The sequence below is a fragment of the Malus domestica genome, chromosome 09, assembly GCF_042453785.1.
Source record: "Malus domestica chromosome 09, GDT2T_hap1".
NCBI lineage: Eukaryota > Viridiplantae > Streptophyta > Magnoliopsida > Rosales > Rosaceae > Malus > Malus domestica.
In genome coordinates this window covers 29,819,472-29,831,831 of record NC_091669.1, presented here as the reverse complement: position 1 = coordinate 29,831,831, position 12,360 = coordinate 29,819,472, and the positions used below count along the sequence as shown (strand labels likewise).

The window sequence follows — 12,360 nt, the reverse complement described above, 5'->3', positions numbered from 1 at the left end:
GGAGTTATCTGCATTTTCTTAGATCTTGAGGTAATAATGTGTCACCGTTAACTTCGATGGTGTGGCAAATATATAGCTCTAGTTAAATGTTTTCGCTCTGGTTCAATTTATTGAGACATACGTCCTGTCTTTGTCATCTATGAGTCTATGACACCGAAAAATCTAAGCAGAATCCCTTGATATTCCGGTTTTTAGCAATTGCCACAGCTGACGATGAGGGCACCCAAAATGAAAGAAGTTGAAACAATTACTATTTTCTAGATGTAAAAATATTGTTATTGATCAGTTAATATTTGTTGTCATCAGGTACAAACAAACACATTGTCACTGAAACTACTTATTGCTTGCCACTTCTGCAACTACTAATGCCTGTTTCTGCTCTTGTTTTCTGTCCGCGTCCACTTCTCCCACCACTCCAGCTACTGCTAATGCCTTGTGATGCTGCTCCTGCTCCACTTCTGCTTCCTCAGTCTCCATCGGTTGCACCATATGTTGCCGGCAGTATCGAAGAATTACAAGAGATATAAATGCTGCAAAGGTAATATACAACTTCTCACTTAAGAATCAATAGTTACTGTAAATCACAATGATGCTGGAAGAATCTTTAGGCAAAAGCAACATTTGTTTCTCCTACGAGACTGCAAATAGAAGCTATAACATGAATGACTTTTTTTAGTTCTCACGGAAGTATTTGTACCTTGTAATTTGATCATCTTATTGATCTATTTATGTTACTAGTCAGCAAACCACGAGTTGGTAAAGGTTTCAAAGATTACAAATTAAGGCAAAACCAATAGTGAGGTGCTTTTTCCTTCAGCATCTTTGAAAGTGGATTGTTCCAGAAACAGAAAATTCTGCAGTGCGATAAAATTACCTGTGAAAATACGGGTTTTGACAGAGGACAGATTCCAAAAAGCTGTGGCTGCTGATGCTGCTACAATCCTTTTGTGTGAGCAAGCCCCCCATGCTTCCAACACCCACCATTTCAAGCAGTCAACTGCATACCAAAATTACACTCAGTTTAACACGCAGTACTGATGAGTTATAACGACAGACTCAATAGACTTTAAAGTAGATTGGTGGATTGTGGATACCTTTTTGGTTGATTTGAATGGAGTAGCATGAGTATAGTTTTGGGATTGTGAAGCAGATAAAAAAAGCTAGCCATCATTTCACACAAAGAGTTAGCACCATGATCATCATTATAACACGAAACAAGTAAAGCAACAGAAAATAATCAACAACAGAGTTGGTTGATTAGAAGTTGGGCATACCAAGCATACAGAGCCTCCAAAATGTTATAAGATGCCCATACTCTGCTCCCAGAAGAAAGAATGGAGCTACCTGTAACTCGGAAAAGTTGAGCTTCCATTACTAATCATGCAAAGCAAGCAATTCCAAATTCAAACACTGCCTTAATGTTTTGTTTGTCATTACCTTGAGGGTCATGGATGGCTCTCCGGAGAAAAGCGCTCTCGTCTTTGATAGGGCAAGATTTACAGCAGGTAGTATCCTTTTGGCCACACCAAGAATGTCACCTTCTTTGAGTAATAGATCACACTTCTTTTCGGTATTATTTCTGTGAATTAAGCCGAAATAAAAGAATGAGTATTGGATACAAATAAAGCCCCCTGAAACAAAGAAAAGAGTGGCCGAAAGGGAAACAACAAGTACCTTTGACATATTGAATTGGAGACAAATGAAGCACCCAAAAACAAAAGTCCAATTTGGGAAATCGCTGAGAAAATGCTGAAATGATTGAAATGGTTAAGATTAGATGTTTTTTTATAGGCTAAAATTAAAATAGGAAAAATGTGGGAAAAGTGAATGAGAGTAGCAGTAGACTAGTAGTTACCTAAAGTTGATTCCTTTGGCAAAGCAAGAGGAAAGGAAGAAGAGCGACCCCAAACCAAACCAAAGGCTCGACCTTGCAACATCTCTCCACATAATCAGATCAGTCATGAGCTGCCCGATTCGATCAAGACTACCCCGATACTCATCATCGACTGCAAAACCAAACAGTGAAAACACAAGAACCTGAGAAACATGTAAAGACCAAAGAACGAAAAAGAAAAGAGAGCAATTTCCATTTGGGACTTACTTGATGATGAACTTGGGGATGGCAAACTGAGAACCAAGTCCAGCTTTTCCTTCTTGGACCGCCTTTTTCTTGGCTTCGCAACCTCCTCCACCAAGCCCGAGACTTTCTCTTCTCGAACCTCATTCTCCGACCTCCTCCTCGACCTCCGGTTCCTCGGCGAGGCACCCAGTAGGCCCATCTGCGAGCCTCTGCTTTTGCACTTACGGCGCAGCCCTGGAACCTCGACTACAGGATCGTCAGCCATTTCAAGGCGATCCGTGAGACGGGTCTTGGATCTTTTTCGTAAAGGGGAAGGCGAAAGAAGCAGTAGCTCGCGAAGAGGTAGCGACTCGGAAGATTTGAGGGAATGAGTGGAAGGCGATGGAGTCATCTTGGGTGATGATTTTATGAGGCCGAGAGAGAGATGAGGGACATGCTCGCACTGGGCAAGGCGTGAGGCTGACTTGGCTCGGGACGGCGGCTCGGACCGAGAATGAAGATGATAAGGGGGTGTTGTCGTTGATGTCGATATAGCCGTTGAATCCATCAGATCAGATTTTGATTAATGGGTTTTATTTATGCGTTTACGATCAGATTTTCTGGGTATTAATGAAAGATAGCAGTTTCTGGATCAAAGGGTTTATGGTTTCAATTCAAAGGGAAAGATTTCTGGGTTTACTTAAGAGATTTGTGGAGAAGACTTTCGATTTTTGGGGTTTAGGGTTCGGTTTGCTTCTTGGTTCTTGAAAATGGAATCCGGGGTTTGGGGTCTCTATCTATTGTAGCCGTTAGGGGCATTTGAATTTTAACTGCGGGTATGGTGGGGCCGTGAACTACAACGGCAGGAAATTTGAAGTGTCGTTTGTTTGCCACTATTTTGGTAGCTTCACTGGTCCGTTGAATCAAGTTTTCTATCTTTATAATTGTAATTAAAAGGGATACTTTGGATGTGGTCCCTAATCCTTAACATTCTTTGACTAAAACTTTAATGGTATTCAAAGTTTGATCAAAGTCCCTTGACTTTGGACACCTCATTATATTACAATTAATATTTATATTTTTATAGTTTTGACATTAATTGTTTGATATTTTATGAGATTTATAATCCTATAAATTTAAAATCCCTCATTATAATACTATTAGAAATGGTTACAATAAAAAAAATTCAAACATTTTGATTGAATAAATGGATAAAAACTATGTAAAAATAAGAAATAATAAATGGCAAAGAATGTATCCATAGTGTTAAAAAAATGGTACGTTTTACAGAAAAATTGGTACATTTCACATATAACAAAGTGGTTCAATAATAAAGAAGAATGGGTACATTATAAATAAATTAGGGTGCAGATAAAAGATTAAAAAATTATGAGTACGAATGAATTTTTTAAAAATATAGGTGTTAAAAGAAATTAATACATGGGTACAAAATAAAACTAAAAAGAAAATACTACAAATTTTAAAAAAAAATTGCAAATTAAAAGTGGGTACAAACTAAAAATATAAATATATGATACAAAGTTTAGGCATAAAACATAAATATACCATATGTAATTTTTCTATCATTGATTAAATATACAATGTTACATGACGGTGTACACATGGGTACAAACACAAATAAAACTTCAAAAAATATGGGCACAAAAAGAAACTAATATATGGGTACAAATTAAAAATGAAAAGAAAATTGGTACAAACTAAAAATAATAATGTATGATAAAAAAATTTAGCCATAAATATAAATATACTAATTTTAACATTTTTTAACACTACAACAACAACAACAACAAAGCCTTTTCCCACTAAGTGGGGTCGGCTATATGAATCCTAGAACGCCATTGCGCTCGGTTTTGTGTCATGTCCTCCGTTAGATCCAAGTACTCTAAGTCTTTTCTTAGAGTCTCTTCCAAAGTTTTCCTAGGTCTTCATCTACCCCTTCGGCCCTGAACCTCTGTCCCGTAGTCACATCTTCGAACCGGAGCGTCAGTCGGCCTTCTTTGCACATGTCCAAATCACCGGAGCCGATTTTCTCTCATCTTTCCTACAATTTCGGCTACTCCTACTTTACCTCGGATATCCTCATTCCCAATCTTATCCTTTCTCGTGTGCCCACACATCCCACAAAGCATCCTCATCTCCGCTACACCCATTTTGTGTACGTGTTGATGTTTCACCGCCCAACATTCTGTGCCATACAACATCGCTGGCCTTATTGCCGTCTTATAAAATTTTCCCTTGAGCTTCAGTGGCCTACGACGGTCACACAACACGCCGGATGCACTCTTACACTTCATCCATCCAGCTCGTATTCTATGGTTGAGATCTCCATCTAATTCTCCGTTCTCTTGCAAGATAGATCATAGGTAGCGAAAACGGTCGCTTTTTGTGATCTTCGCTAGATTGCTCCGGTCATTAGTGTGGATAAGTATATAAATGGATAGAGATAGGAAAGCAAACACAAGATGTACGTGGTTCACCCAGATTGGCTACGTCCACGGAATAAAAGAGTTCTCATTAATTGTGAAGGGTTTACACAAGTACATAGGTTCAAGCTCTCCTTTAGTGAGTACAAGTGAATGATTTAGTACAAATGACATTAGGAAATATTGTGGGAGAATGATCTCGTAATCACGAAACTTCTAAGTATCGGAGTGTGGTGTCGTCTTGACTTGCCTTATCTGTCTCATAGGTAGATGTGGCATCTTCTCTGGAAGTACTCTTCCTCCATCCAGGGGTGGTATCTTTAACTGGTGGAGATGCACAAGGTAATGTATCAATTTCACTTGAAGCTTACTTGTAGTTTCAAGCTTGGTCAAGCGCGATACAAACCATGTAGTAGGAGTCCCCCAAGTCGCCGAGCTAGGGGGTCTGCTGAAAGAGGTGATAGACAAGGTAAGCAATCAGAGCTCCGACTGATTGTTCACCTTCTCCCCATCTTGCAGCAGCATGAAGGATAAAGAGAAGAAAAATGAGAAGAGATGATATGAGATACTTTTGCTTTTGAAGAAGTAACTTTCCACAGGCTTATTCTTGAACTGAGCTGGAGGGTTTTCTGGTTTCCTCTAGAGTATAAGGCCGACTGAAGAATTTGAGGGTCAAAACAAGTCCATCAAATCTAGAGTACGTTCCACCCTGCTAATATGGGATACTTTTGCTTTTGACAGAGTAATGGATGTATCGGCACGTGTGCTGTTACGCTTGTCTCCACATGCTTCCTTGTATCCTTCGCACTTGCCCTATCTGTTCCTCAAGCAAATGCGGAATCTTCCCTAGAAACATAAGATGTTGAAGATGAGTACTCGAGAGCAATGCCAGGTAAGTAATCAGGTAAGGGGTTCCAGGCAGTCAGTTCCTGGCTGGAAGCTTGATTCCAAGTGCTGACTGATTGCTCTCTTTCTCCTTGTCTTGCAGGTAAAAACAAGGCCAAAGGAAAAGATAGGGAAAAAGCATGATATGGGATACTCTTACTTTTAACCCTGATGATATGAGATATTCTTGCTCTAGTATAGCTTGTTTGCAGAGGTATTATCGGGGGGAAAGAAAGCTGAATATTTCGAAAGGCTTCGTTGAGAGTGCCCTCTCAGATATGATGAAGGGTTGAGCATTTTTGCAGGTCTGCCTGTCCGTTGGGGATGGAGGTCGACATATATAGGAGTCTCCCTAACAACAAGTAGTAATGCTATTCATTTACCCTGCTTGGTCATAGCACGGTAGTGGGAGCTGCCAGTTTCACATGTTTTAACTCTGTCAGAGCACTTTGAAAAAGTGGTCTGTGGTATCTGGCTCTCGAGATTCGGAGAACGATGCCTCTTCGATTTTTGAGAAAGCAATCATGCTGGGGGTCTGGCTCTCGAGATTCGGAGAGCAGTGTCTCTTCGATTTTTGAGGAAGTAATCATGTTGGGAGTCTGGCTCTCGAGATTCGGAGGGCGGTGCCTCTTCGATTTTGGAGCAAGCAATCCTGTTGGGAGTGTTGTCTCGAATGTGAGTAAAGGTTGGGCATGTTTGCTAGTCTACCTTGCCCCGAAGCACAAAGGTTGACACACAGGGACTTTCCAATTATCTAGCAATGGTACTGTTCCTTTACCCTCTCTTCGCTTTTGAGAAAGTAGTCATGTTGGGAGTCTGGCTCTCGAGATTCGGAGGACGGTGCCTCTTCGATTTTGGAGCAAGCAATCTTGTTGGGAGTGTTTTCTCGAAAGTGAGTAAAGGTTGGGCATGTTTGCTAGTCTACCTTGCCACGCGGCACAGAGGTTGACACACAGGAACTTTCCAATTATCCAGCAATGGTACTGTTCCCTTACCCTTGTGGGTAATAATATGGTAGCTAGACCTTCAAAATTTATGTGTCTAAACTTTGTTGGTGCTGTTTCTTTGCTATTCTTTTACCTTTCTTGGTCAGAGCGATGTAGTGGGAGCTGCAAGCTTCACGTGCTCAACTTTGGCAGAGAACTTTGGCAAAGTTATATGTGGTACCCATGAGCTATTGTTGCGTGTGGGAAGTGGGTGATTGAACAGTAAGATTCATGTGCTTTCTACTTCACCAGAAGTCTTCGACAGAATGCCCATAATTTCTGCAAAGCTGAGTGTGCGTGTGACAGGTGCTGACAAGGCTAGAATAGTAGGTGCCTCTTCGATTTCTGAGATCGGCCCTCGTGGTCTCTGAGCAGCCCATCTTTTGAGAAAGCGAGCGCCTCTTCGATTGATTCGGAGAACGATGCCTTATCGATTTTTGAGAAAGCAATCATGCTGGGGGTCTGACTCTCGAAGATTCGGGGAGCAGTGTCTCTTCGATTTTTGAGAAAGTAATCATGTTGGGAGTCTGGCTCTCGAGATTCGGAGGGCGGTGCCTCTTCGATTTTGGAGCAAGCAATCTTGTTGGGAGTGTTTTCTCGAATGTGAGTAAAGGTTGGGCATGTTTGCTAGTCTACCTTGCCACGAAGCACAGAGGTTGACACACAGGGACTTTCCAATTATCCAGCAATGGTACTGTTCCTTTACCCTCTCTTCGATTTTTAAGAAAGTAGTCATGTTGGGAGTCTGGCTCTCGAGATTCGGAGGACGGTGCCTCTTCGATTTTGGAGCAAGCAATCTTATTGGGAGTGTTTTCTCGAATGTGAGTAAAGGTTGGGCATGTTTGCTAGTCTACCTTGCCACGAAGCACAGAGGTTGACACACAGGGACTTTCCAATTATCCAGCAGTGGTACTGTTCCTTTACCCTTGTGGGTAATAATATGGTAGCTAGACCTTCAAAATTTATGGGTCTAAACTTTGTTAGTGCTGTTTCTTTGCTATTCTTTTACCCTTCTTGGTCAGAGCGATGTAGTGGGAGCTGCAAGCTTCACGTGCTCAACTTTGGCAGAGAACTTTGGCAAAGTTATCTGTGGTACCCATGAGCTATTGTTGCGTGTGGGAAGTGGGTGATTGAACAGTAAGATTCATGTGTTTTCTACTTCCCCAGAAGTCTTCGACAGAATGCCCATAATTTCCGCAAAGCTGAGTGTGCGTGTGACAGGTGCTGACAAGGCTGGAAAAGTAGGTGCCTCTTCGATTTCTGAGATCGGCCCTCGTGGTCTCTGGGGAGCCCAGCTTTTGAGAAAGCGAGCGCCTCTTCGATTTCTGAGATCGGCCTTCGTGGTCTTTGAGCAGCCCAACTTTGAGAAAGCAAACGCTTCTTCGATTTCTGAGATCAACCCTCGTGATCTCTAAGCAGCCCAACTTTTGAGAAAGCAAACGCCTCTTCGATTTCTGAGCAGGCGCCTCTTCGATTTCTGAAGCTCCGTCGAGTGCAGATTTTTATAGGGGCTGGCATTAAGTTCCAAAGCACACTTGAATCTCCACCAGTAGAAGCTTCATTCTTGCACTTATAAGATCTTGATTTGTCCGACCTCTTCTCTCTTCAACACATTTGAAAATGTCTGGCCCCTCCGACCGTCGTTTGAACCTTGTTGAAGAGGCAGCCCCGCCTTCTCCAGACAACATATGGCGCCCATCCTTCGTCTCCCCTACTGGTCCGCTTACCGTTGGGGATTCCGTGATGAAGAATGATATGACCGCTGCGGTGGTGGCCAGGAACCTTCTCACTCCCAAAGATAACAGACTACTTTCCAAACGGTCTGATGAGTTAGCTGTTAAGGATTCGCTGGCTCTCAGTGTTCAGTGTGCAGGTTCTGTGTCTAATATGGCCCAACGCCTATTTGCTCGAACCCGCCAAGTTGAATCATTGGCGGCTGAAGTGATGAGTCTCAAACAGGAGATTAGAGGGCTCAAGCATGAGAATAAAAATATTTTATTATTCAAATAATTAATTATGTTATTAATACCCAAGGACCTTGATCAAAAATTGAAAATGAATAAAATTTTAATCAATGGAGTATCAAAAAGAAGGATGTTAACCTAATTTCTCCTAATTAAAAAGATGATCAGTTGATGGATTCGTGATGACAGTCCATCTTTTTGGAGACTAAAAAGGCTTATAAAAGCATTTCAGCTACTCCCTAATTACCATCTTACAATTTACAAAGGCATTTTAATATATTATTGTTTTTCCCAAAAGAAAAAAAAATTGTTATAACGTTTGGAGAATGGTGTCAAAAGGTTGTACCACACCATAATATTGTTGTCTGTGATTACATGTACATGGGATATTGATGATACAGATTGTGGCAACTTATAATATTTTGGAAGAAAAAAAAATGAAAAATTCTAGGATTGCTGCAACTTGTTATACCACATTGGTGAAGGACAGAGTTTGTTATGTACTTATATGGTCTTGGTTTACTTCCCATATTGTCAATTGATTTTATGGTGGAACCTCAATTTCATTATGGTATCAGAGTGGGTCGTCCTCATGTGAAGTCAAACGGCTACACGCACTCCACGTCACCCAGTTGTTGTCCACATGTAGGCTTGAAAATCCGTCACACGTGCGGTGATGTGTTGAGAGTTGTCCCACATCAATGAGGGACAAGGTTTGCTATGTGTTTATATGGTCTTAGGTTACTCCCTATATTGTCAATTGGTTTTATGGTGGAACCTCAATTTCATCAAGTCTTTCCTCCACTCCTTTTTTCTCTGGCTAGATTCCTCCGGCGACCTTCCCTTCTTATTTTTCTGTTCCTGTCTCTTCATCAGTGCAACCAACACCTCTTCTCATAGGGATGGGCAAAAACTGTTTATCCGTGAAATTTAAATGGACGGTTATGGGTATTACCTGCGATTACAACGGGTATCCATTTACCCATTTAATTTATTATATGTAAATTAAAAAATAATAATAAAAATCATAAAGTTTCAATCTCTCCTCTAGACTTAGAGTCTCAAACATCCCGTCCCCCGCTCATATCCAGCTAGTCTCATTGAAGCACGACGAGGAACGATAAGCTCGATCTTGTTCTTTGATTTGCAAAGGTCGAGATAGGTCTTTGTCCCTTCATGTTTTATCATACCAGTTTCCAGGCATTGCTTATCTGGTAGGCCTCCAACTACAAGAAGTAAAATACATTCATTTTTTTGTGGAATCACACTCCTGTTCTTTTTGCTCTGAACCTTTGGATTCTGGGGGATTTAAGCTGCCCACCTCACCTGCAACATGTCGTGAGTTCATATCAGTAGTCATTTCTTTTGTAAGGCTCTTTTGATGACAACGAGTTGACGAGACTTTGTGATTGAACGTGCTAAAGTATTAGTGTTCGAAAGTGTTTAGTTTCGGAATATTTTGGAGCTTTGAATCATCTAGTATTTAAGATAATGATTACTTTTTGTTTTTAGAAGCTTTACTTTGTAATCATATGGATTATAATTAAAGACTTGCTTGGGTGTAGTAGAAAAATATCGTTCGTAAACTATTATTTCAATAATTGGAATTGTATGAGGATTTAAATGATTAAAATAGGGAAATGCATACTAAAATGTACCTATAACGGTGTTTAATTGTCAGAAAAAAAAATTATGACAAAATTTTCTTTAAGTAATTTTCAAGTTGTTAAAAAAAACATGTAGATAGGTGAAAAAATTGTTAAATGGGTAAAAAAGGATAAATGGGTTCAAAAACAGGTAAATGATTATGGTTAAATGGGTAAACGGTTATGGTTAAATGGGTACACGGTTATAGGTATGGTTAACCGTTTATAAACGGTTATGGGTATGGATATAACCGTTTATGCAATTACCCAACAGGTAAACGGTTATGCGGTTATGAACATAAACAGTTATGGGTAAATAACCACGGTTACCCGCCCGCCATAATCGTTGCACATCCCTATCTTCTCCCACACCCTTTTGGGCAACCAGTGTTTCATGACTTCATAGGAGCCTCCGCCCTAATTTTGAAATATGACCCCACCCCCTCCCACCCAAGGGTTTTCCCTTGATTTGGGGCAACATCTTTGATTTAGGGTTCGTTATTGATTGTTGGTGGGTCAGGCCCTCCTCCCTATGCTGATTTTTAGACCATCTCCAATGGTGACCTAAAACCTAAAAATATTTAGCCCAGAAACAGTTTTTCTGCTCCAACCCTTCTGGCCTAAAATTTTAGCCCAAGATTATCAAAAAATGAATTAAGGCTATTTTTTTTTTTAAAAAAAAAAAATTATGTAGACTATCCTAAATTAATTATATGAACATTTTAACCTAAAAATATTTAAATTCTGATAAATTTTGAAAAATCACTAAATCAATACATGAAAATCATGATAAACCACATAAACTTAATACAAATGACATTTAATAAACCACATAAACTTAATACAAATGACAATTAATAAATCACATAAACTTAAAAAAAAAAAAGACAATTAATAAACCACATAAACTTAATACAATCGAAAACTCATAAACTTAATAATGATATCCACCATCTTGACTTGGTGATGGACTTGGGTGAAGTGAGATGAATCGTCATCTTGAAATATACTCCGTGTAGCATCCCTTCGTAAAATGTCCTTTTGCTTACCACGTAAGTATTTCTTCCTCTTTGGAATGTATTTGTCAAGGTCCTCCATCATCAAATTAATTTTGAATTTTTCTTGCTCCCTATCCCCTTGTTCCTTCATGGCCAAACGCATTTGGGCCGATTCTTCTTGCCAAGAGATATGGTTTTCATTCATTCTTACCATTTCGCTAGCAAATTGTGCACGTATTGGATCTTGGGACTTCCCTTTTCTCTTTGCTTCCTTTTGCTTATCTCTACCCGGGGGCCTTGCAAAAGAAGTTGAGGTCATTTGTTCGACACCTTCATTGTCAGCAAAATTTACACCTTCATTGACATCATTTGGGGGTGGGGCTTCACTATGAAATAATTTTTCCCATTGTTGATCCGCATCAATTCCCCACCTCGGACAATCCTTGAGGATGTTCCAAGCATGATGCAACTTAAAAGCTTGATTTTTTGGTGTAGTTCTTATCTTGTAAATTGCCATTGCTTTGTCACCCTATGCAATAAATACATAAAAACAATTAGTTGCAAAATACTATTATGTACATGACAACTAAAATATCAACAAAGAAACTCACAATTTCTGAGGCGCCCTGACACACCCCAACTGAGGTCAAGGCATGTTGGCCGTCACGTGAGAATGACGTAGCCATGTGCATAGTGCGGAAGCGACAAATATAGCAAACATACGAATAATTAAAAATCATATTACTAGTGTGAACTTCTAAACAGAAAGTGGTAAGAGTTAAGTGTTGGAAATGTGCCCTAAAGCCAATCATGTGATGATACTTTACGGACATTTCACATGTTAAACTAATCTAGTTTTACATATAAAGGGCAAAGATTATTGTTTGAGCCGTCTCATATAAATGTTATATGCTTAAACGATAAAGTCCAAGGAATATGTGATTGGGAGAATGTAATCTAATGAAGTTAGATTCATGAGACCATTCTTTCGTAGACACATCCTAAACGTTCCTGATCATAGGATTGCCAATTGGGCGTTGACAGTCCGTTAAGATCAGTACGTACTATGTCTTCTCTCAGGGAGAGTGATTAGTCTCGAGTCATTGGTGTGTGTGACATCAAGACAAGTACGGTAGGTGCTCAATAGAGAATGAGTTCACTGAACGCGATCAACGAAGAGTTCTCATATTCCATGTCACATGAGAACTCATGGTTGGGATAATGCAAATTAATCCTTTGACCTGAGGCATCATAGTTGTCTTGTGGTTAAGACCTTAATCTTTGATTATGTCAAAGTCACTCCATCAGGAGGGTGTCCACGGCATCGTTGGGGTCAAGCCGCTTAGCTATGGAGACAAGTGAATGCGCAACAAGGGAT

The 12,360-nt window shown here is 40.1% G+C and overlaps 1 protein-coding gene across 1 annotated transcript; it reads right to left on the bottom strand.

Annotated features, from left to right (window-relative positions):
- Positions 1-253: 253 nt before the first annotated feature.
- On the bottom strand, positions 254-2,875 carry LOC103426766 (reticulon-like protein B17). The gene is made up of 8 exons (XM_008364845.4): positions 2,102-2,875; positions 1,856-2,006; positions 1,675-1,749; positions 1,438-1,579; positions 1,275-1,344; positions 1,095-1,160; positions 875-997; positions 254-530 (listed from the first exon to the last, which is right to left on the bottom strand). The coding sequence occupies exons 1-8, from the start codon at positions 2,625-2,627 to the stop codon at positions 334-336; spliced, it is 1,350 nt and encodes a 449-aa protein (XP_008363067.3). The 5' UTR covers positions 2,628-2,875; the 3' UTR covers positions 254-333.
- Between the last annotated feature and the right edge of the window lie 9,485 nt (positions 2,876-12,360).

Coding starts and splice junctions, on each gene's coding strand:
- LOC103426766 (XM_008364845.4), bottom strand. CDS start 2,627: ATGGATTCAACGGCTATATCGACATCAACGACAACACCCCCTTATCAT. Junction 1,580..1,674: donor TCCAATTCAATATGTCAAAG/GTACTTGTTGTT, acceptor CTTAATTCACAG/AAATAATACCGAAAAGAAGT. Junction 531..874: donor CAAAACCCGTATTTTCACAG/GTAATTTTATCG, acceptor TTACCTTTGCAG/CATTTATATCTCTTGTAATT.